Below are 25,589 nucleotides of genomic sequence, written 5' to 3' on the forward strand. Positions count from 1 at the left end.
TCTTATTGTCTGGGTTTAATTGCAAAGAGCTCTGCAGCAGCCTGGGAGGGAGGTGAAATATAGACCACCTTCCAGGGCTTTGTTAGGAGAGCTGCTCTGCTCTTGGCTTTTTATGTTTATGGATCAAATTAAAACACTTGGCTGCAAATTCTGCTGTTGCTTCCCATTTTGCTGGAGCCAGGATTTGTGTAAGCAGAGTGTTGTTCTTTGCCTAAGCATTGAGAAAGTGATGTTTAAAATAGGAAGGGAAGAGAAAGTCAATACAGGAGTACAAACATCCAACACCTTTGTGTGTGAAATCAACTATAGCAGTAACTAGAGCCTGGGTTCTGCAGTCACAGGTACCTGCAGCTCAGCATGCACAGCTCCCTGACAGGGCTGCTCACGTGCTCTGTGCCTGTTCTCACACAGAGACGTTTGGATCGTGTTTGTGATTGACATCAGAAGGCAGCCTGTGGGCACCAGTGACAGTTTGTTTCCATTCCGCGGTGTCGTTCTCTGTTTGCCTCCACTTGTGCCTGGCTCCTGGTTGTTGGCCTGGCTGGAAGGAGAACACTGGCAAAGGCAGCATTAACTGCAAACCCTTCTCTGTAGCAGTGATGCCCTTTGCATCATTGCTTGTTTGTGTCAATTTTGTGATTTATCTGCATCTTTGTTTGTTTGTGTCAACATTATTATTTATCAGGCCTGTTGGAGTTTTTTGATCTCTCACCACCAACCAGACCACATCCAGCAGCAGAGATAACATTTAACTTTGATGATGTGAGTGGAAGGAACCCAGATTGCTTTTCAAATTATGCCCAGCTGTCTTAGCAGTGGATAATTCCTCTGATTTGTATTTTAGTAACATCATTGCTTCAGAGCAGCTTACTGGGGCAGAATGGTGCCATTCCATTTGGGGATATTCTTGTTTTCACCTGTGTGTAAGAATATATGCTGTATTTGCTCCTTCAGGGCAGAAATGCTGAGTGGAATAAGTGTATAGTTGTAAAGGAGGTACCAGGGGGAGATGAAAAGAAAATGGTGCAGCTTTCACACAACTGTAACTCTTCGCTCTCACCACTGGGTTGTGTGTGGTGAGGATACCAGTTATCTCTCAAGTGAATTTCGTTATATTTATCTGAGGTGTAAAGAGACCCGAGATGTACAAATGATAACCTGTATGTAACATTTTTCTGGGGTTTTTGTTAGTAGCCATTTCCACATCACATTCTACCTATCTGGGGCTGGATTGTTTCTCAGTAAACAAGTGCCCCAATTATTGTATCATTTAATTTGCTTGGCATTCATTCAAAAGAAGTGTGTCCCTTTTTCCTTATCGTTGTCAAGGACAAATGTCTCACTTATCTCCTGGGGATACAGTGTAGTCAGATCATGTACATAGGAAATACCAACCCTAAAAGACACAATAATTTCCAGTTGATAAATGAGTGAGAACAGGGACATCATGAATCTCATGGCCACCCATGTTTCATAATCAACCTGACTCTGTTGCTCCTGTGACTTCAATTACATCTACTGAACTTGCCATTTCATTGGGAAAGTGAAGGGAGTCCTAATATTGAGACCATTTTAGGGCATCCTAACCCTGCCAGGTCAGTGAAGAGGGAGGGACTGGTGGGTGGAATTCATTATATGAGCACTTGATGCTGTGTCCCCTGCAGTGCTTTTCCTGTGTGGCCAAGTGTTTTAACCTACAAGTGTTTGACACTCCACTGACTATTAACTAGAAAAACAGGAAAAGCAATTATAGGAAGTGTCTTTTTTGTTTTAATGAGAAATATGTATTTATTTGCCAGAGTATTGCTGCATTGAAATCATCTCCTGGCATAGACAAGGCATCTACAACAATGAAAATTTCAGTTTCCATTCACAGTTGACAGACCATGGACAGTTAAAGGAAAGTATTTGATATGACATCTGTAGGAGACTGTTGGAACATCTTCCATTGTATGTAAAGGACTCCAAAGATGACATTAAAAATCTTCTGTTCTTAGCACATCGTAATTATGAGCAAACATGACAGTAGGAGGACCATCTCCATAAATATGACTACCCTGACCAGGATCTGAGGATGAGAAAGCACATGAATATATAAAAACAAGTTGATCCTAAGGTGCTTAAAATGCATATAAAAATAAGTGAAAGCAAAAGTAGCAAAACCATGGTACCCATAGAAGTAGAAAAGGTGAAAGAAGGAGATGGAAAGAAGAAGGAAGTCTTGCAACCTTGTGTGCAGCAAGATCATAGCCCTTCATGGGCATAGTGACATGTTCCCAGGTAGGGTGTTAGAAGAGCAGGGTTTAAGCTGGAAGCATCAGGGTTACAGATTCAATTGGCTTTAGAGGACAAGAAAAATAAAGGTGTTTTGTCTTTCCAAAACACAGATGATGTTCAGAGCTTTTTAAGTTTTTTCGTGGAAATATTTTGGTCCACAACAAAGATGTTTCCATTCTGTGTGCTGTTATTGTGTGTCGTAGGAATTTAGTTAAAGATGATAAGTGCATTTGCACTCAGTTGTTTCCTGGTGCTTCCAAGATGCAACGTGACTCCTTCATGTGGTGCAAAAAGGTGTTGGATCTATCCTCAGTGTCTAAATGTGGATAAATCTGGTTGACAGAAAAAATGAGGGTATGAGGGAACCTTATCTATAGTTTCCATGAGCCGTTATGATAGGTCAGCTGTATCAAAACCTTTCGGACCCTCTAGCAAAACCCATCCCTTTTCTTCAGAAAATGTGCATATTTTTTAGTTGAAAAAGTGATTCTTTATCAGATATGTTGAACAGAGTTTTCTATGGCAACAAAAAGCACCAGCTCAACACCTGCTGCACATGCAAGGTTTTATCATTTAGATAGGAAGGAAAATGACGTTAGAAACTGGTTTGAAAAGGTTATTCCAGATGCTAGTAGTAACACGGGACAAGATGTGAGTGTGCTTGTAGAAGTGGTTCACTGAGCTGAGAAGGTGGGTTAGACCTCATCAGGATGGCAATCTGGGGCAGGAAAAAGACTGAGGACACAGAAAAGCCTGAGAAGGCACTGGTTGCAATGAGGTGGGTAGAAGATAGACAGGTATATGGTGACAGGGTGTGTGTGGGACTGGGGACAGCCAGTACAGGCCTCCCTACTGCAGAAAGGTGAATGGTTAAGGTATAGATTCAGCTGTGATTAGGTCTATCACTTTGTGCTGAAGGGCTCTGGTGGTGAAGTTACACTTGATGAAGCAACAAGGGGCTCAGTGCGGTGTCCATGAGCAACCTGGTCTAGTGGAAGGTGTCCCTGCCCATGGCAGGGAGTTGGAACTAGACTTTAAGGTCCCTTCCAACCCAGACAATTCTATGATTCTGTGAAGTGTGAGGCATTAGAAAGATCCAGGAACAGTACAGCAGACAATTTAAACCCCAAACAACAGCTCTAAGTCAAAGACAGATTCCTCTTCTCTTGTGACACTGAGATATTTCAATGCAGAGCAGCCACCCACCCAGGCCAGGAAATGCAGTTCCTGCCTCATATGTCATTGCACCACATGTTTTCTGGAAAAGCAAATAAACCCAGTCCATCCCACTAAGCAGAAGGGCTGTCACACCACTGTAAATGCACACATTTGCTGAGAGTGTGGATTTGGAGTAGCTCATCTCAGGGATGCAGGGATTGAGGGTGAAAGAGGGTGTGTTCTCACAGTAGAATGGCTGTAGGGCTTTGGCTGACTCGTTGTTTTGTGAAGTTATGCTGGTTTTTGTGGGAAAAGAACCCTTCTGACAGATGCACTCCTAACTTTGGACTGAGAGTGAGTTTTGCTTGGTTTAGTAGTGAATACTTTGTCCCTGTCTGTCCTCATTGATGCAGTAACTCAGTTCAGAGGCAGTTCTTTCTTTGGGCTCAAATACACATCAGCTTCACCTGGGCTAAACGACTGTCTGAGGAGCCAAATTTAACCTGTAACCTAAATAAACTGCCCAGGTAAGAGAAAAAGAGAGAGAGAATTGCTAGTGGCAGCAGAATTGTCATAGAATCATTGAATGCCAGAATGGTTTGGCTTGGAAGGGATCTTAAAATTATCTGGTTCCAGTCCTCTGCCATGGGCAGGGACACCCTCTAGACCAGGTTGCTCAGAGCCCCATCCAGCCTGGCCTTGAACACTTCCAGGGATGAGGAAAGAGGTCAAACACACTCACAGAAGGCTGGAGTAACTTCCCTGAACTGTGCAGGCTTGTTGCAGCTTTGCCTTGGTACAAGTGAAGTCCTAACTCAAGCTGGTCTTTTAATGACCCTGTGATTTTATAAAGAGCAAATAAAAATCCAAAGGGCTGCTCAGGGACATCCCAGCCACCACACTGACAAAGAGGCCGAGCTTTGGGATCACCTAGTGCCATAAATCCCCATAAGCCTGGCTCCTGGCTTCTGCAAGTGTAGAGGGAGCAGAAGTTTAACCTCTGTTTTGTTTGAAAACTAAGTTACATATGATTAATTTTTCACTTGGGTCCAAGTTTACTGTTCTGAGGAGGTTTTCGACGTGGTCATTTGATTTTGCTGCGGAGTTTCTAAGTGCTGGTGAGGCCGCTTCTCTTTCTCATGTAAATCAGCAGCACAAGTGATAGTTGTGGTGGGAGGAGAATCTGAGTGAAAAGGGAGGTATTTTGGGGTTGATATCTCGAGAACAGAAAGAGCAGCTGAGGCTTATAGAGATCTGTTCTGACTTGTGAATGGAAATTAGACAAGGTCGTACCCTATGTATCTACAGAAACCAGAGAGACAAATGCTGTTGTGGAAGTCACTGTTGTTTGTCTTGAAGGACTGTGCACGTGTTGAGAGCTGAATTTACTCAGGTTTTCCCCTTCCACTCTTACAGTAACACTTGCTATTTATGTTTTGATTTGTAACTTTGGTGTAATAGTAAAGAATGTGCATCCTCCACCTTCCGTTTTCATCTCCCCTGTCCCTCCTCCCCCTCATACAAGGGGAGGATGTCAGGGCAGCTACAGATATTGTTATTAAAATGTTTGAGCAAATAAAATAGACAAGGACTCCTCCAAACAGCTCAGTTTCTCCCTTTCCCTCCCATCAAAGTAAGGTGATTCTTTGCCAGGTATTTTCCAGTGACATTGGAAAGGATGGTGCTTTTACCAAATCTCATCATTAGAAAATTCAATTATGTCAGTTTTTCCAGTTCCTAGCTGTTAGCATTGTCCTTCTGCCTTATTTATAGACCAGTTTCAAGCCCCACAGAAAGTAAATAAAGGTTTCAGTGCATTTTGATTCAGAGTCTGTTGTCCTTTGCCAAACCTGCAGACAAGAGTCCTCAGCTTATGTGTCTCTATCTGCAATACATGTGTTAGTTCATGGGGGTCTCAATGCAGAAAAAAGACCCATAAGTAGATCTGAATTTACCCAGCTTCTGGCAGGTGAGACACCCCATCTGGTAGCCATCCCCTCTTGTCTCAGAAGCTGAAATGCCAGACAGACATCTCCACCTGAACCAGCAGTGGGGAGAAAGAGGCATTTGAGGTCACCAAGCATTTGACCCATTTTAGTCAGCTCCACAGAGATAATGGAAATTGAAAACCCAGCAGGTCTCTTTCTTTCTGCTGTTCATGAAGAGAGCCTGGGGTGAACAGTCCATATGCAAATGTATACAGAGTAGGTAGGAGAGTGAATTTCTAAAGTTAGATGTCAGGAATTGGTTTGTTTGGGTAAAGAGGGGAGGGAAGAAGCCTCCAGTGTGTCAGGATCAGTAGATGGGTCTATCTCTGTGGGAGAAGTTGCCATAGGGTGGTTCCTGGGGAATGTGGTCCTTTTTAGGCAGGGGACCCCATTAATAGAAGCATCACCAGCTACTGTCCCGTATGAGTGTGGACCTCTCTTGATAATCACTTGGAGGGAGGATGTGGAGGTGGATGAGGCAGAGGGGCAGTGGAATGTTAGATGAGGATGTGGTGTTAACTGAATGATCTCTGGATACAGGAGTGATGTAAGCCTCTGAGTTCAATCCTTCAGGGAATGCCATCTCTGCTTCCTGAAGTCCTGGTAGCCACCATTACTCCTCTTCATGGCACAGCTCCCACGTGCACAAACTCTCTAGTTCTGCAGTTCTAGGTTAGACACCAGCTATGCTGTCATATTAGAGGAAGGGTCTTTCTTCTTTTTGTGTGTGGTGAGGAAAGGATGGTAACTGATTATAACCTTTGTCATCTCTAGAGCCAAGCACTGCCTTTATTTCTTTAGTCAATCCTTGCTTTTCTGATCATAATAAAGAGACTTCATTTGTCTAAAATAGAATCATAGTATGGTTTGGGTTGGGAGGGACCTCAAAGACAACCCAGTTGCAGCCCCCTTGCCATGGGCAGGGACACCTTCCACTATCCCAGGTTGCTCCAAGCCCCATGCAACCTGGGCTTGGACCCTTCCAGGGCTGGGGCAGCCACAATTTCTCTGGGCAACTTGTGCCAGGGCCTCACCACCCTCACAGTAAAGATTTTCTTCCTAATATCCAATCTAAACCTACTCTTTCAGTTTAAAGGCATTCCTCCTTGTCCTATCACTACATAAAGTCATCTGTCTACAAAATAAACAGTCATCTGTTGTATCTTTGCAAATGCTGCTATGGCTGTAACTCAAACCATCATCCAGAGGTGACCAGCTTTTGAGATGGTCCCCGTTTGGGATTTTGTGAGTGTACCTGGACATCTGAGTGTGTAACTGAGCTTTTCTCTGGCAGGTGGTGTGTGCAGAGTGACAGCACATCTTCCTCGTGCTCTACACTGCTTAGCTGAGCTGCAAGAGTGATGCTGAAGTTGTTCCTGGGGACTGTGAGCTACACTAATGCTGAGATGGGCAGTGTAGGATGGACTGAACATTTGTTTGCTTCATGCAAGGCTCTGTGCTACCTCCTGAGCTCAGGGAACAGCATGAGCCAGGGCTAATTAGTAGAGAAACACTGTGAATTTTGGGAAGAAGAGAAGTAGATATTGTCTGCATGCTCGTGACATAACATTTCACACAGTGTGAAGATAAACTCATGAAGGTTTGCTTAAGCAGCCATATGGTTATATGAAAAAAAGAGAGAAACTAAATTTAAAACTAAAACAAAGAAACATTCCAAAAACCTGATTCTCAGCACTTTGAGCTAAAATGAATTTTATCTGTGTTTTGTATTTTGTTCTTCTGCCCACTGTGTGTCCTTTGTCCCTCCCAGTCAGGGAGATAACTAAGGGCAGAAGCACAGAAAGAAACTGGTGGATAAATGATAAAGTTCATGTGAGCTAAATGGTGAGTGGAGTGGAAAGTTTTATGAAGAGATGGAGACTGAAAGGCTCTCAGGAACCGATCCGAAGCTCCAACACCGAGAATAGGACACCAGGCTAAAAATGGGAAGAGGGCTTTCAGCCTAACTGGAGCCAGAGCTTCTTTACTTAAATAGAAGTGTAGTTTCAAACTGAGTATGACTGAAGAAGAGGAAATTATATATGAGAGTTTATTTAAGTAGATGGCATTAGGAGAAGGAAAGACATAGAAACTGGAATTGTGATGGTGTTGACAAGAGAGGGAACCTGGAGCAGGGAGCCCTGAGACTGATGGAAACAAACAAATATAATAACTGGGGGGGGATTTTGGTGAAGCCATGGCAGCAAAGATGGATGGAGCAGAGAATAAAGGCAGAAGCTGTAGGTCTGCCAGCTGCTGCTGTGCAAAACAAATATTTCTGCTTTTAAGGTATTTAGCAGAACAAACGTTAAGCTGCAAGGGTGTGGAGAAGGCTGAATTATCTGAGATATCTGTGGTACTGTTCACTGTAAAATGTGAGCTGGGCCAGGTGCTCAAGGGGATAGAGATTCTTGCAGACTTCCTGTGGGGATTTCAGGGCAAGGAGGAGGCAGCTGAGGGCTGCGGACAGAAGAAAATGTCCAGCGCTCCTTGAATAATAGTGCAAACTCTGGAAAAACACAGGACAATCCTATATCAAAATTAGTTTCCTAAAATACATAGAATTAGAGAGTCACAGAATGGATTGGGTTGGGATGGAACTTAAAGATCAAGTTGTTCCAACCCCCCACCATGGACAGGGCCACCTTCCACTAGACCAGGCCCTCTTCAGGGACCACATCTCCCAAGGTTTTTGTGTCACACAGAATTAAGGTGTGGATGTCCAGTGTGGACTCCAGTTAAGATATGAGGTTTCTCTGTGACAAATCTGCCCAGTTTTTTGAGGAGTATGTGGTTAACACCAGGCTCACAAGAAGCTTCTCTCCTGACAGATGGCCAGACAGGTAGGTCAAGGATGATGCAGACAGTCTGCTGGGTGGCAGAGGGGTGAGTGAAATGCTCTTTTCCAGCCCAACATTTCAGTAATTAAGGGTCCAAATACCTTTAGCAGATTTCTGGATTAAGCAAAGACATTAAATATCTCTACTGCTGAATGAGGTTAATCATAGCATAAAACTGTGCCTTAAGAAGGAAGGATGTTCATATCCCCCATTCTAGTCCTGTCCCCCTCCTTGGGACTTCTTTTTTTTTTTCTTTTTAAGGGAAAGAAAATAAAAAATGGATGCAAGTGCTGGCACTTGCAGGAAATTCAGTGCATTAACAACCATCCTGATACAACATGGTGAAGTATTTGAGGAACACACCACCTGTGCCATTAAAAAAAAAGCACCAAGAACCCCAAAAGACAAGAAATCTGTGAACTAGTGCCAAAATGTTACAGAAATACAAAAATTGCTGTGCTAATGAAGAAGAGGCCAAAGGAAAAGACATATTGTAGCTACATCTCAGTTCAAGATATTTTTATTTCCCTCATTACTTTGAAAAGCTCTTGAAAGATTCTTTTGTTCATTGTTTGATAAAAAAGGCACTGTCACTTCTAGTTTGGCCTGTGTTTGTTAGAAAACAAATAAAACCTGAAAAGATAATTTTAAATACTAACTTATAAAAAGTACAGTGGGGATAATTACTTTGACAGCATTTCTTTCCAGTTTGTGTGGCCCAAGTGTTGCAGAAATGAGGTGATACAGTAAAATAAATTCACCAGAAGCTTTCCAGGAAAATAAGGAAGCAAAATTGACAATTAATAATCTGGACTCCCAAAACATTAACAAAAAAAAAAAAAAAAAAAAAGGGAAAATTTTACAAATACGAGTAACTGGATAATTGGCCACTTTTCCAGTGGGACCAGTGAGCAAGTTTGCTTTGTTTCAGGACCACACATGACAAAAATTCACTAAATGTGAAGAAAAAAAAGAGGGTTGACCTAGATGCAGGGACAGGACCTAAAAGGGTTTATTCCAAATAGAGATTTGGTGAGTCTGCTCTGCTTCTCTTCCCAGTTTGCACAGATAACAAGGGTTTTGGCTTTAAAAGCCTTGCCTCTCCGGAGGGAGATAAATTCACATTGTCTACTGGAAAACAAAAGGCGTAGCTGGAAGAGACTATACATTTAATATAAGAATTTGTCTCCTTCTCTGTGAGCAAATTAAGAAGTGCTGAGGGGTGTTCCTGGGGTGTCTTTCCTGACTGTCTTTCCGTTTCTAGAGCAAATTTCACAGTGAATGTTTTTGGGGTGGGATCCTCCCCTAGCTGTATTTCCCTACCTTTCCAAGCTGTCATAACTGTTGGACACGAATGCATCTGCTCCTGGCTCAAACCCTAAAATCTGGGTCCTTTTCAGTGGATATCAGAACATCAGTGGTCAGACTGATGTTGGCCATCTTTGTGGTTGATGTAATTATAGTGAGGAGACAGCGGTCGCAGGATGAGTTTGGCTTTAACTATTTAAAACATCTTCTTTAGGATGGCATGATGCACCCCTACAAGTGCTTATATCTCTTTGCTTGGATATTCTGGGAGTTGGGGTGGTGGCCCATATGTGCACTGCAGTTGTTTGTGTATATTCATGTGAATCCACCCTTAATCTCTTCACCAGCAGCGAGGGTACAGTTTCCCAGTCTCATTATCCCAAGCCAAATGCAGTTCCTGCATACCATCCCCCACATCATTCCTGCTTTAGGACAGGGCCCTGCATCCATCGGGGTCAGTCAGATCAGGGAATGGACACAGCTGCAAACTCACTTGTCAAGCAGAGTTAAAAAAAGAAGGGTTGGTTTTAAGAGAAATCTGTACCCTGATCCCAAATCCTGCACAACCACTGGGCTGTGCTGGAAGACATTGGGAACCTGCAGTGTGACATGGGGTGAAAAGCTGAACCATATCCTTGGACATAGCCTGCATTTAGGTTTAAGGATTAAAGCAATTGTTATGAGGAGTCCTAAGGATAGCAAAACACAAATTCCTTGTTTTTAAGACCCAGCTATACATGTATCTGCTAGAATGGTTGTAGATTCCATGCTAGAGTCCATGGATGTATGCAATGACCACTTGCATTCCCAGCAGCTGCTTTCTGCAATTCCCCAAGTGGGATGAACACCATCCCTTTCACAGCTTTAAATCTTTTTAAGATCTGAAAATAGGCCTGAGGCTCTAATCTTGCCTTGTGCACAACAAATGCAACAGAAAGAAACCCATGACCTCAGCAGAGTCCAGCCAGACATGTCTGTAGGCCCGTATGTAGGAGATCAGGTCCTGTTACTAACGCACACAACTTGCTCTAAACAAGCATCACAAGATTCAGAGACTTTTAAAGAGAAATCCCCATTTCCCATGCCTATCGTTGGCCCCAGAAATGTCTGCAAGCCTCATTTCCACATGTTGAAGAAATGCTTTGCCTGGGTCCTCTATGACTGCAGTTGATGAGGAAGGGTTTTGGTGGAGAGCATCACCTCTGTTTTGAAATGAAGCTGTTCCAGGAAGTTTTGGGAGGTTCTTGGTTGCACTGAGTCTGGTATTGTACCAATCCAATCAAAGACTTGATCCTACCCTTCCTCACCCACTCTCTCCACTGCCTTTGTGAGATGTTGCAGATGGGGTGGCTGACTATGTAGACAGGGAAAATTATATGGCTGTGCAAATTCCCCTCCTTTTCCTCTCCCTCTTCTGATCCAAATCCTCATAAAAGGAGAGTGTGAGAAATGTTGGGTGGCACCCAGAGAGGTTCTGAACTTCCTCCTTCCTGAACAGGCTGGTTTGATCTTCTTGGAAATAACAGCTTATATGGGCACCCAAAATGAGTCACACAGGGGAGTTCTCTACTGTATGGTCTGTGGGATATGAGGAGTCAGGGGAAAGAGAGAGAGGGACTCCAACCATCACTGCTGGTGTTCAGGATTGCTCTTGAAATCTGCAGGAAGGCCTTGAGGTGTGTTATACTCATGTGCAGATCTCCACCAACTATACAAACAGATCTCTGCAGGGTCAAGACCTGCCTTTTTGGCTGGGAGATGCCTTGCAGGGGGTGAAGAAAAGTTCATACCCTTCAGCTATAACTCCTCGTTCCTTTCCCTCTTGGTGATGCTGATCCTGAGATTATGAATTCATTTTGCAAGCACAGTTTTGCCTCAGAAAGGAGAGAGAGCTGGAAATACTCCCCCTGACCTCGAGAAAATGAGTGATTGAGTTTTGAAAACAGCGTCTCAAATCCTGAAATATTTCCCCTCTCGGCCCTCATTCAGTCAATTGCCATCTTTACTGTGTCATACAAGCATCCATTTTCATTGAATTAAAGGCAAAAGCATAAATCCCACCAAAGGCAACTGTTCTCCACTTGGATCTCCTGCTGAGTGGGAGCAGGAGCTTGCTTCTTTCTTTGTCCTTAACCATAATTGATTCGGATATTAAGGGTCTTATTACTTCCTAATATAGTTTGGGAATTATTTCCATATGTTGCATTATTCTCCAGAGTGGGCAAAGCTCCCCTGTGCCAGCAGAGTTGGGTGCAGTATTGCTGAACCCCAATTACACTGTGTTTAAAGTTTTATTGGAGGAGAGGTTGCAGGTGGCCTCTTATAGAAAGCTGCATTTCATCTCAGTTTTCAGATACCTTATACTATCCTTTCCACTGGGAAATTAAGCAGAACTCTCCATATCCACTGCAGCTGTTTCTGGTGTTAAATTAAACTGCTGCTATTACAGTGAGCCGTGCTGGAGCTGAGCTGTGTTGTTCCTTAATTGTTTGTGGCTGTGGATACCAGCCAAGCAGCAGTCCTGTAGTGGCAAACGCTGGAGATAGGACCTGGAAAACAGATGTTTGGACCAAAGCCAAGGTGGTTTCAGGAAAGACAGTGAGAGAGAAGCAGGAAACCGGTTATCTGTCTGATTTATCAGACAGGGGGAAAAAATTCACCCTAGGGCAGAGTGCTCACAAGAGGCTGGTGCAGCAGTAAACTCTGATCTTAGCAAGCTTTAGCCTGCATTTTAAGGCTAATATGGGCAGCTGTTGGTTTGCCAGTGCTAACACTGGCTGTGTCAAACCTACATGCTTTGCAGCTGGGTGGAAAATTCTCACCTATTTGCTGGGGGCTGCAGAGCATCTCGTGCAATAAACTGGTTTATGTGAAGTCCCAGCATAAATCTTTTAGATCTGATACAATGAAGGGATTTTTTTGAAATTTAATTGAGGTTTGAGGAATCTGATCACAACTAGATCTTACAGTGGAGGTGCTTTATGTGAGCAGATCATTCCCAGGCATTCCACTTTGCTCTCAAAGGAAGGAAATCACATGTTAATGGATCTTAGGGTGCCAATTATTCTTTTTTCCTCTCTCAGGAGCCCAGGTAACTAACTGCCTGACATGGAAATAGAGATGCTGTAGGCATCTAGGTCTTGGTGAGATCTGTCCCACTCATGTTTTCACAGAACCACAGCCTGGTTGAGATTGGAAGTGACCTGTGGAAGTCACCTTGTCCAGCTCTTCTGTCCAAACAGGGACACCTGATGCTAGTTGCCTAGGACTATGTCCAGATGGCTTTTGAGTATCTTCAAGGATTAAAACATCTCTGGGAAAGCTATTAATTAAGTGCTTGATTGCACAGAGCCGGAATGAAATATTGCACTGGAGGGGAGGGAGGGGTAGTCCAGCATTTAAGATTAAGGGAAGTTTTAAATGTCACTGCTTAGAGGGCTGATCCACAGATCTGAACAGGTGCCTTGAAGCACATCCAGCCTTGATTTTTGGAGCAGGGATATGAGTATTTAGCAGGACAAGATGTTTTCACAGTTTTAACTATGCTGTAACTATGTTGATTTCGTTGAAACATGATGAATGTCAGCTCAAACCTTCAGCCCTAATTTTATTTCTTTAGTAGTTGAGCCAATAGTTTGACCACAGTTTAGGGCTGAGGAATCATCAAAAAACCTTTGGATTCCTTTAGCAACACTCATGCTTTTAGGTGCAAAAGATGTGGATCAGTAATTCTGAGTAGCACTGAGTTTTGAAAGGTGGATTTTGAAAGTCCTGGTAAGGGAATGCTTACAGCTCCCCCTGCACTTCCTCCTGCTCCTATCTGTGGAACAACGGGTTCCTAGAGCCAAAGATATAGAAATTAGGGATTTGGAAGACAATTATAATCTTCTCTTGCCCAGCAGTGACTAGAGGCACAATGCAGATGTTTTGACTGTTGGCCTTAGTCTTTGGCTATCTTTAGCTTTCCACACTGATGGAACATGCAACTCCTTGAATTTCTCTTCTGCTGCCAGAGACCCTTTGATTTGTTTGTCCTTTTGTCTTTAGACTAAGTAGGCTTCTTATTTTTTGCAACAAAGGAAATGTCTAAATAATTGCATCACACAGAGAGGAGAAATATATATACATATATGTCTTTCTGTTGAAGAGATTTTTCCCTACTTAAATTGATCAAATTTCTCTGTTTCTGACAGTTGAGGTACAAAATTTATCCTTTTTGTGCCATAGACCACTCATAAATCACTCAGTGCCACAAATGCTTCTCCTTATAGGCCTGCCTGTGCTTGAAAATCTAAATGCAAGTGGCCCTCATCCAGAGGAGAACAGGATCATCCTAATCTTCTGTATCCAGCTCCAGCTGGTGCTTTGCCTTCCCCTGAGCTTCTGGTAAACTGCAGAAGTGCTGGTGTTTTCCTGATTGAGGGTGATGCCACATGCAGAGGTCCATGACCCATCATTCCTGGGGATACACAGTAGACATAAATCACAAGATTATTTTCTCTTCTTCTGTTGCTCTCGGGAAAAGGAAGTGCTATTTAACTGCACAAACCCACTACACCCATCCTGTCTCCCCCAGAAACCTGATGGTTTTCCTCTTTTTTAAGAGCAGTATCCAAGAGGGTTTATGACTTATTTTCTGTTTTCCTGAAAACTCAGCCTGGTTGGTAGCTGACATACCCAGGAGCTCAAATGGGAAGGAGAGTCTTCTTCTGTGGTTTATTGTATAGATTGGCTTTATGTAGGGTAGAAAAGGTAGGGAAACCTCCTGGGAAGCCAGAATCTCTCTCAGAGAACACCTACAGTTGGCTGCATGGGCCACGTGTGTCAGAAAGTGTTGGAGTGTGAGTGCTCAGTGCTTGTGAATATTTGGGCCAGGAGAGTTGGTGTTTCAGACCCAGCACTAACTGTAGCTGTTTGTCTTCATTTTATAAAACAGGAAGAAGATCTCACCCTATCCAGGGCACAAGTGAAACAACAACCTGCTGCTACCTGACCGTGCACTGACACAAAGTTGTTCTGAGTTTTACAGTTGCCCCAGATTTTTGTGTAAGGGGCTGATGGAAACTCATCGCTCCACACTGCTGGCTAAGAGAGCAGACACTCAAGCAAAGGGCTGCATCTTGGTTTCTCCAGTTTTCCTCTCTCCTGGATGGTCTTGCCTTCTGTCTCCTTGAACAGAGAGTCAAATTTTAAAGTCAGTCCAGCCAGAGGAGCAGTTTTCCTCATTCCTTCAGCTGAGAAAATCCTTTTCATGTTGTCCACAACTGTGATGAAAAGAGAAGCCCCTCTCAGACACTGAACTTGTCTGTCAGGAAAATACCATTTACAGGTAAGAAACTACTATTCCCAGCAAAAAATATGGAACTTCTTCCATGTGAGACTAGAGAAGCTACCCTAGGGATAGAGCATTTTTTATGTGTAAAAAAGAGAAGAGACTTGGGCTGCATCCCACACCACAAGTTATTCAACTTTTTGCTGTTGAACAATATGTCATTGCAATATATTTGACAGATAACAGCTGGTGATAGGACTGATGTCTTTTAACTCTGGTGGTCCAAGACTCAGACATCTGCAGCTGAGTTTCTAGTGCCTCTTGCTCCCCATTGAGTAGAAGAGAAGCCAGGAATGACAAGCTCAGAAGTTGAGACAAAAGTTGGGTGGTAAATCACGGTTCTTGGGCCCAGATGGCACCACAGTGGGCATTAATTACAGCAGTAGTTAATAATTTCTGGTTTCACTGAACCTTCTCTCTGAAAGCTTTGAAAGAGCCTACAAAGAATACCAACCCAAAGGTTTTGTAGTGTTTCCTGGCATCTTGATTTTATATGTTTCTGTTCTCAGCTGCTTAAAATTATCCCAAAGTACTGTTTCATTGGTGGGGGGTTTTGTTTTACTCTCTATAGAGTGTGGTTCATATGAGCTGAATTCTCTCTTTGTAGCTTCACTTATGAATAGGGGTCAGCACCCAGGCAGTTGAACGCTCGAGATCCTTTCCATGCTGTATATAAATAGCACACAGCTATTTCACAGTTTCATATTCATCTTGCAGGCTTCCAGCACCCTTGTATTCCCAAAACTCTTTCTATCCCACAGCATTCGGGTTCTCAAACGTGTGACTCAACCTAAATTACAGCAGGGCTTATCCCGGCCAGGAAAGCTCTGATTTGGCTCCTGTGTGTTCTTGTTCTAATTCCTGACGGTTGGTGTCAAGCCATGAGTGCTCAGAGCTGCTCCTGTGGGTTTTCCAGCCCTGGGATGAGCTCAGCTCCGTGGTTAAGCCGACGGCTGAGTTACGTTACCTTGCGCACGTTAAGTCAGTCCCTCGCCTTGCTGGTCAGTGGAGGAAGCCAGAGAGTCTCCAGCTCATGGATAACTAACGGCCAACATCCCCCTGTCTGGCGGAGATAAGAGCCTGGTTGAAACCAAGGGAAATTTCAGACTGTCTCCCAAGTGTCGCCTGTCTTTTGTTTGACACAGGACTTGTCATGTCTCCCTTCCTGCGTATTGGTTTGTCCAACTATGACAGTGGCCCTTACCTGCCATCCCAGGGGGAGGTGATTAACCCTTACTGTGCTGTGATGGTGAAAGAAGCCGTGGAGTCAGGTAAGTGGGGAAGTGTTAAATATGCATGTAAGCTTTTATAAGTCATGTGGGTGCCTTTATGTGTCATTTCTGGTGCGTAGGAAGCATGTTGTTAAAACACAGAGTGAACTATAAAATAGTTTGGCTTGGAAGAGACTTTAAAGATTATCTAGTTCCCCCCCCTTTAATGGGTTTGTGAAGCCCACCCTCCTTTAAAAGGGTTGTGGGTGAAGGTGAAGTTCTTTTTGTGCTTCAGCACAGTACTGGTTTGGGTTTGTCATGATCTGCAAGACAATCCAGTTTTAAGCTAATGCCCAACAAATCTATGTCTGCAGTTTGGGATTGTTATCAACTACATTACAAGTCCCAGCATGTGACAGAGCAGATGAGCTGAGCTGTATTTGGTTTCACTTTTCTGTGAGCAGTTGGTGGTTTGTCAGTGGGACTCCAGACAGATTAAATCTGAGTGTCCTAAAATATCCTGGCAGGGCTGTCCATGCTTATCATATTTTTCTGGAAAACTCATGGGTCCAGACATTTCCATGATTTAAAAAAAAAAAAAAAAAAAAAAAGGCACTTGAACAGGCTGGTCTTTGCAGAGGGTTAATTTCTCTGTGTAATTACTGTGCTGTGTAAAAGGTTTGAAAGTGAAACCTCATGCAAAGCATTTTTCTCTGTCTGGATGCAGGGATTGTTGCACGCTTTTCCTGATGGACCAACACTGATGAGTCCTCATAGGGAAAACAATTCTTATATGTCTTATGCATGAAAATAGTCCCAGTGAGAGGATGAAAAGTTCTTCAGTTGTGCTTTTGAAGAATCATGAGGAGCAAGACTTTCAGTGTTAGGGAATTCCCTAACACTGGTTGTTATTTATCTTAAATCTTTTGATAAATTCATAATTTGACTGCTGTGATTCTTTATAAAAATGAAATCCACTCAGAAATCCCTTTTTATTGAGAATGCCCATGACTCTAATCCCCAGAGGACGTTAAAGTAGTTTAAAAAAAAAAATTAGAATTTTAAAGTAATTCAGTATTTCACTGGAATTGTTTGTTTGTTTTAAGAGTCAGCATTTATCACATTGAACTTTTTCTTGGCTTAAATGTTATTTTAAATTATTATGTAAGATACAATTACTGGTAAATTCCAAAGGAAAGAAAATACTACATGACAAAATATCGGTAAGATCTCAGTTTTAACTGAAAATACGTCCTATTTCAGCTCTATGCAGCTCTTGGCTGTTTGCTTTAGTGAGGCCTTTGAAATCCATAACTCAAACTGAAGTCTGTGTCAGTTTGAAAGTGGATAAAATCAATTTGGTCAGAACAGACCTATGTTTATTAGTCTAGCACAGAGCTGAAAGTGTTTTCTGTTGTGTAAAACACACAAAAATACTTACTAAGGGATATAATTTTTGTGCTACTCAGAGTCAATAATCATAATTATTATAATAATTATAGATATTATGATGATTATTATAATAATTCCTCTACCAGCAAGAAATAAAAAAAGTATGTTTGGAGGGAACTTTTCTCCATTAATGAGGACTGAATATAGGAAAAATGACATTCTAGTATTAGAAGATTCTGTTTGCTGGGGTGTTATTTCATCTAATGATTGCTCAGAGCATGGTGGGGCAGCCAGAGGGACTCTTATCACATCAGTGTCAGCAGGAACCTCCTGGGACTGACTCACCTCAGACTCCCCTCTTAGGGTGGGTTGAACCCCCCTTGGGAGGTCTTAATCTGCTGCTGAGGGAGGGTGTTTAAATGTGTAGATGGTGAACTTTGCCTTCAGGTGACTAAGAAAAGATGAGGCCACCATGGGATCCATCTGCCCTATAATTCCAATCTTCTGCAAGGATATTGATGTCTGAGCAATTCAACCACCAGAGAATTATAGCTCAGGGGAATAAACAGGGATTTCCATGATGGGATTCATCTCAGCTTGAGGAACACATCCATAGTGAGTGTGATGAATCACACCCTAGAAAAGCCCAGTGCTCTGTGCTGACTGGACAGTCCACTCAGAGGTACACATCTGACTTTCAGAGAGCTAAACCTGACTCTAAATCCCAGAAATGCTCTCAGCATGAGCATCCTGAGGAGCTGTCATGCTCAAACAGGCTTAGAAAAGACAAAAGGTCTCCAGACAAACACTAGCTGAATATATTTGTAGTAGAATTACAGAGGTCTTTCCCAACCTTAATAATTCTAAGATCATCAAGTCTAACACTGCCAGTTCCACCACTAAACCATGTCTTATCCTTGCTTCATGATTTTTTTTTTTAATTTTTTTTTTGGTCACAGTTTGCTCTCTGGTCCCTGGTTTCACAAAGCACTTGCTACTCAATAATAATGGGATTAAAAACAAAGTGGTTCCCTGATATGCAAATTTTGGCTAAAATTTTGCCATGACCAAGGAGTAGGAGTGGATCAACTGCACAACTGGTAAGAGATGCAAACCATCCTGACCACCAGCCTTGTACTCTGACACTTGGACTTCAAGATTTCTTCAGGGAAAATGATTGTTGAGCAGGGCAGGACATGCCTAAACCCAGAGCTGAATTCAGGATGGATCCAAGTCTCAAACCTTTCAAACTCTGTACTGGAACCAGTTTGGAAGATGACTCTGCTCTGACATTTCAATGTCCTGTTATGAATGAGATATATACATATATGCACATACATGTTATATATACCATGTATTAGGAGGAAATTCTTTGCTGTAAAAGGGGCTCTACAGAGGCTACCCAGAGAAGCTGTGGCTGCCCCATCCCTGGAAGTGTTCAAGGCCAGGTTGGATGGGACCCTGAATAACCTGGGATAGTGGAAGGTGTCCCTGCCCCTGGCAGGGAGGTGGAACAAGATGATCTTTAAGGTCCCTTCCAACCCAAACCACTCTGTGACTGGGGTTTTTTTGTTTACTTGTCTGTTTGCAGACAGAACTGTGGTAGATGATAAATGTGTTTGGTTTCCAAAAACAGGGAGTTTGACTTTGGGTTCACGCCAAAGGCTGTGCCTTGTCGTCCAGCCATGGTGAAAAAGACACTGGGACAGAGGTCCCCAGGGTTTTGAGAGTAATGCACATTGTCTGTGGGCACAGGAATGTCACAACAAGGCCACCCGAAAGAGTTTCAGAAGCTCAGGAAAAATCTTGGACATCCTTTTTATTTTGTTTTGGTTTTCCACTTGCTTATTTTATAAAAGGGTCCCTGTGTTTTTATGATATAATCTTTTAAAAAAACTGTAAACACCACAACCCCCTACACCTAGAAGTGTTATAGCAATTTATTACTGATGACAAAACTTTTCAGAGATCGTATGTGCCTCTGAGATATAAAAAAATCTGCCCTTTAAAAGTGGCTTCTGCCTTCACAAACCACCTGGCCTGGTGCCATTTCACCACCTGCCTTGGTGACATTTGCTTCATGAGAGATCCTGCTCCGTGTTTGAACTCAACAAGCCTCCAGGAAAAGGGCTCCCAGCTGTAGTGGAAGCTGCTCCCCGGGAAAGAACAGTTGCTATTTTATTTTTCAGGAACCCAGGGTTGGATTAATCCCTGGCAGAATTCCACAGCCGTCAGCGGGGATGCACCAGGGGTGACTGTCTGATCCCATATATCGGGCAGTTCATCCACATTCCAGGGTTTGTTTGTTTAAGCCTGGTGTTCTGGAGTGCAGCACAAACGAAAGCACTTGTTTTGCAAGTGCTGTGTTTCACATCTGTGGTTTTTCACTGATGTAGCAAAGAAATAATGGTCCTTACTGAGATTTCTGTTCTCTGGGGTGCTAGGAAGTTTATGTCTTGTTTTTATCTCTGATTTTTTTGTGCTTTTGTTGAAAGAGTGTGGCAAATATATATATTTGCAAGCTTGATGTGAGTGAATTAAGCCTGAAGACAATGAGCTCAGTAAATGATTGCCTCAATCTGCTTATGTGAAAGGTCAACCCCACTTAACTGACAGAGGTGGATTCACCTTAGATTGAGGTGCTCTAAGATTTGGGGAAATTGAATTCCTGCCTAAAATTTAGCTGCACAGCTGTTCATCACACCAGGCAGGACAAGGTTGAGAAGTGGTTTTATGCTGCAGGAATGATGTGGGGATCAGATCAATTCTCCCAGGGAAGTAGTGGAGTCACTATCCTTGAAAGTGTTCAAAAAATGAATAGACGTGACAGTTGGTGATATGTTTTAGTGGGCAAGGTGGTATTTGGTTGAAGTTTGGACTTGGTGATCTTGGAAGTCTTTTCCAGCCTCGGTGATTCTTTGATCTCAGCTCATTTGCGATGCAGTGCTGATGGTCAGAGCCTAAAGCAGCTTAGATCAAGCTTATGTGATGGAACTGAGTGTAAAACTACAGGTGTTGGGTCGTGGGGTGAAATTTCAGCAAGTCAGTGCTGATTGCAGGATCCTGCAGGCCTTTCCTCAGGAAGCTACATCTCAACCTAAATCTGTTTACTAAGTGTAGTTTATGTAGAAACTCTGGCAGCCCTTTCTCCAGTGTACAGGGTGCCCAAGGGAGATTTTGGTATAATCTCACAGGCCTGATATTTGTTCTTTCCCCGGTAAACGTTCTTTCATTTCCTGAGGTGAATATTACACAATTGTGAATTTATTCTCCTTCTCTCCTGCTTTCAGTAACTTTGGAGCTTGTTTACCAGTTTTAATCTCTCCTAAAGATGTGGTAAAAGCCTCAGAAATCCTGGAATTCCTGCCTGTGTAAATCAAAGCTGAACAGAGGGAAGAAAACTGAATTAGTCCTCTCATCTAGGGAAAAATTTTCTCCAGCACGTCACCTTCCAGGCTATCAGCTGCATGTTCTTTTCCAGCTGAGTGGGATGAGGGAAAGGCTGGGATTATTGGAAATAGGAACACAGTCTTTGGCAGACAGGAGTCGCAGGCCTGCTGCTCACACAACTGCTTTTTATTCTCTTGTTTCTCCAGCTTCAGCATTTGATGGGTTGACAATTTTCAGAGGGTAGCTGTGATATAGGATTTACCTTGAGTAAGTTTCCAAGACTTTTACAGGACTGTAAGAAATAAAACTGGTTCTATAAGACAAATAAATCTGGCTGAGACTTTTCAGAGAGGAATAACTAGAGAGAACTTTTTGCGAGCCTCAGAGACAACATTTTTATGTATCACCATTTTAAGATGCTGTGAAGGACGAGGAGTTAAAGCATGAGGAAATGTGTGCTTGGTTGAAAACTCTGCATCCCTTTGGAATGGATGCAGGTCAGCAAGACAGTTCATGTATTCATATCCCTTAGTTAGCTACTGACTGGACATGTGCTCCAGCTGAACCTTAATCCTGAAGTGCACCCAGCTTTCGGGGGATTGAAGCAAACCTGTCTCATTTTACACTGGGACAGATGATCCACATAGCTGGTTATCTGTGATGAGTTTCATGTGATTAGAAGTGGGTATTTATGGTGTTGGAGTCTGCATAATTGGTCTACTCAATAGATGGAGTCAAGGGTGGAAATTACCTTTTCTAAGGTAAGTGACTGTATGTGGTCAAATGAACCACCCTCAGTCCATTGATTTATATTGATTATATTCAGTGGCTCTGAATGAAGTCAGTATTCAGACAGCCCAGATATGGACATACACATGGTAGACATCTAAATTTAAGTGAGATTAATCTCATCCTAAGCTTCACTTCACATAGAAACCTCCTAGGACAGTCTAATGTGGTCCATTACACACCCTGTTGCGAGAGAGACTTTAAAATGGGTAAATAACACAGATCTGTTTCACAGGCTGCTGAGTGGTGGCCTTGTAGCAGAAGAGAAGCAGGTCCAGTCAATCCAAACCACTTCTTCTTGACAGAGAATGGCCAGGTGTACGTGCAGAAGAAGCCCACCATGTACCCACCCTGGAACAGCACCTTTGATGCCCACATCAACAACGGCAGGGTCATGCACATCGTCGTCAAGGACAAAAGCGCCGAAATGGTTTCGGAGACCACGGTGGAACTCAAGGTGCTGGCAGAGAGGTGCAAGAAGAGCAATGGGAAGACAGAGATATGGGTGAGCATCGTTATCTTCCCTTGCAGGATGCAGTGGGGAGCTGCTGCAGGGTAGGGGAATGCCTTGTGTCCGTGCCAGGCTGTGACTGCCACCAGCAGGGCAGCAGGAACTGGCTGCCGTCCAAGGAATGATGTTTTGAGTCTGCTTGGGTGTGACTTGAGGGAAAGACCTGTCAGAAAAGAAGAGCGTGGCACATTTATATCACCTGCTGCTGCTGTGTTGAAACATGCCCTGTGCTAGTGAGGATTCTGGTTCAGGTGAGCTGTGGCCACATATTAATCTTTGCTGAGGAGACCCACTGGGAACAAATGGTGATATGAGTGGCTAAACATGAGTTATTTTATGTTCTCTGGGGAAGCAGCTTTAAAAATTTAATCTGATGTCAGGAGACTGATTCACAGGTGCCTGACTTCAGAGTTATGTCAGAGGAACTCCTTTAAAATCACTACAGTCAGAGTGGAGTAAACTTGAAGTAACAGACTTTGTAAGGATGCTGAATGTAAGGGTGTGTTCCCTGCTAGTCCAAGCAATAAAGTTCTTGATAATAGTATTTAAAATGTAATACCCAGTATTTATGAGTAACAATGAACTGGAAAGACATTTGAGAGGAACTGATAGAATGGAATTTTTTCGTTTGCATTATTTCTCATGACAGTTCTTAGGCTAAGCTGATTGGGTTAAGGAGAGAGTGGAAAAGTCAAAAAGGCCTTGGTCACTTACAAGCCCTAAAAACAAGATTTGGTTGAGATTTTCACATTTGGATTTGGTTTGATGCCCCAACCCTGGCAGTGTTCAAGGCCAGGTTGGATAAGGCCTTGAGCAACCTGGTCTAGTGGGAGGTGTCCCTGCTCATGGCAGGGGGGGTTGGGACTAGATGGTCTTTGTGGTCCAGTCTGTTTTAAAACATAACTTTGAAGGAATTTTGATATTTAGGGATGGAATTGAAAACTAAAAGGCTCTGCTCAGCATGACTCCAACTCCTGTAGCCTCGTGGGGGAGAGAGGGGACACATAGTCTGGAGTGCTGAGCTGAAGTGGATTTGAGAGACCCTGGTTCTGTTGTGTCCCAGCCTGGTGACATCTCCTCAGATCTCTCCACTTACTCCCTGATACAAGTTACACCCTGGGGAGGGTGGTCCCAGGTATCTCATCCTCCAAGGGATGAGATATAATTTTTTTTCACTTTTCTGTGCAAGGGCACTCTTTGTTCTGGAGGTTAGAGAGGTGACCCTGCTTGGGCTGTGCTGGAGATTGAGTGAGGAAGGCACTGCTGTGGTTCTCAGGCTGAAGAAATCCACGAATTTAGGTCCTTTTATACCTAGGCAAGTGGATTCAGATTTCCAAAGGCACCTATGGATGTTGACTCAGGTAGGTGCGAATTTCCAGGTCCAGTGGAAAGGTCAAAAAATGTGTCTGAGGTAGCTGCTAGCATCCTTCACAACATCCCTCACAGTGAAGTTAGACTTGTAGAACTCAGTGTCTAAAAGACTTCAGTATCACCCCTCTGAAGGCTGGGTTTTTTGAACTTTCTCCCATTTTCCCCTTGCAGGATCCATAGGGAACAAGTTTTCTCTATAGATAGAGCTGGTCCTGATCTGGTGTCTAAAAATCTACCTTCATCTTCTGTGGTTAAGTCACATCTCTTCTATCATGATGTTTTGAGTGTTTGGTTAGAGGTGATCTACCCTACTCTCTCCTACCCTCGGTAGGAGCAACCCTAAAATTAGCATTCATTGATATTCATCAATTCCCACTGGGAAAAGGAGATAGCTTGAAGTCATCTGAAAGGATGAAGTCATCTTGAAATTATTGCTGTCTTGAAGTCATCTGAAACGATTTTTCCTTCTTTGAATGACTGTTTAATGGCCTTCTTTTCTTGTTTTTCACTTATCTCAACCAGCTAGAACTGAAACCTCAAGGGCGAATGCTGATGAATGCAAGATACTTCCTGGAAATAAGTGGCAAGTGATTTTGTTTGTTAATTGACAGCTCTGTTTCCTGGTCTGTGGGTGAGACGTGATGTCTTCACTAAAAGCAGTGTCTATGTTACTAGTGATTGATTCATAAGAACTACCATAACTATTTGAAATGAAAACTCCAGAAAAGCAATTTTTACTGTGTGATGGGGATGAACACTGACTGTTCTGTGTTTTGCAAGGCAGATTTTTGGCTGTTTTACCACTAAAATGGTAGATTTTCCCATAGCTTTTCCTATTATGCTAAACAAGACAGAATAGAAACATAATGAACCAGTTCCCTCTCAAATAATTCTACTTTATGTACTACAAGAAAGACATTGAGGGGCTGGAGTGTGTCCAAAGAAGGGAACGGAGTTGGGGAAGGGTTTGGAGCACAAATCTGGTGAGAAGAGGCTGAGGAAGCTGGGGGGGCTCAGCCTGGAGAAGAGGAAGCTCGGGGAGACCCTCTTGCTCTCTGAAACTCCCTGACAGGAGGCTGTAGCCAGGTGGGGATCAGTCTCTTCTCCCAGATAACAAGCAATAAGACGAGATGGACTCAAGTTGGCCCAGGGAAGGTTTAGATTGGATATCAGGGAAAATTTCTTCACTGAAAGGGTTGTCAAGCCCTGTCTGCCCAGAGCAGTGGCAGAGTCGCCATCCCTGGAGGCATTTAAAAGACATGTAGCTGTGACCTTTGGGGACAAGGTTTAGTGGTGGCCTTGGCAGTGCTGGGTTAATGGTATAACTTGATGATCTTAAAAGTCTTTTCCAACCTGAATAATCCTATGATTCTATACATGTGAGATGTGCCATGATGTGCATTATAGTGCAAATGTGAAGGCTGGCATAGAATTCCAGCTGACAACACCTGAGTGCACTTGTTAGTGGAGCTTTTAAGTTCAAGAGCAATCCAGGCAAAAGAGGAAAAGAACCTAGAGAGTGATTCATTTGATCAAATGCAGGTTTCTGCTGCAAGGTGAGCTGAACCTTTCACTGGGCTCTTTGCCTGCTCCAACTAGACCTCCAGGGATGTGTCAGCAGCTTGGTCACCCTGGATAGGGGACACACAGTCATGTACAGGTCTTCACCAGGAACCAAGTCCCACCCACAGAGTTTGATGTCCAAGTGAAATGCATTTTGCTTTCTTGAAGAAAATGGGTTGAATATAAATGCTTATTCTTCTGGTTTTTTGTTGCCGAAATTCTCATACCCTCAGGGTGAAGCTGTAAGATGTAGATATCTAGAAGGATTAAAAAAACACTGAAATCAGACAACAGAATATCCATGCTGATGTTTTCTTAACCATTCCTACCTTTAATAGAGACTAGGCTCTTGTTACCTCCTTGTGTGTTTTAAGACGTCAGAGAGGCCAAAGCATAGGAAATCTAAGTTGTGTTTGTGTTATAAATGGCAAGATCAGCATCAGATCACAGAGGGGACCG

The 25,589-nt window shown here is 43.1% G+C and overlaps 1 protein-coding gene across 2 annotated transcripts in view; it reads left to right on the top strand.

Annotated features, from left to right (window-relative positions):
• The window catches only part of PRKCQ (protein kinase C theta), a 59,527-nt gene that overhangs the window by 2,514 nt on the left and 31,424 nt on the right, over positions 1–25,589 (top strand). For both annotated transcript variants that reach the window (XM_027639827.1, XM_027639828.1), the window contains 4 exons: positions 14,508–14,900; positions 16,049–16,174; positions 21,991–22,190; positions 24,090–24,150. In XM_027639827.1, coding sequence (XP_027495628.1) covers positions 16,057–16,174; positions 21,991–22,190; positions 24,090–24,150 — 379 coding nt within the window. In that variant the 5' untranslated portion in view covers positions 14,508–14,900; positions 16,049–16,056. The remainder of the gene's footprint in view (positions 1–14,507; positions 14,901–16,048; positions 16,175–21,990; positions 22,191–24,089; positions 24,151–25,589) is intronic.

This window comes from Corapipo altera, unplaced genomic scaffold (genome assembly GCF_003945725.1).
Source record: "Corapipo altera isolate COAL_440 unplaced genomic scaffold, ASM394572v1 1b, whole genome shotgun sequence".
NCBI classification, from domain to species: Eukaryota; Metazoa; Chordata; class Aves; order Passeriformes; family Pipridae; genus Corapipo; species Corapipo altera.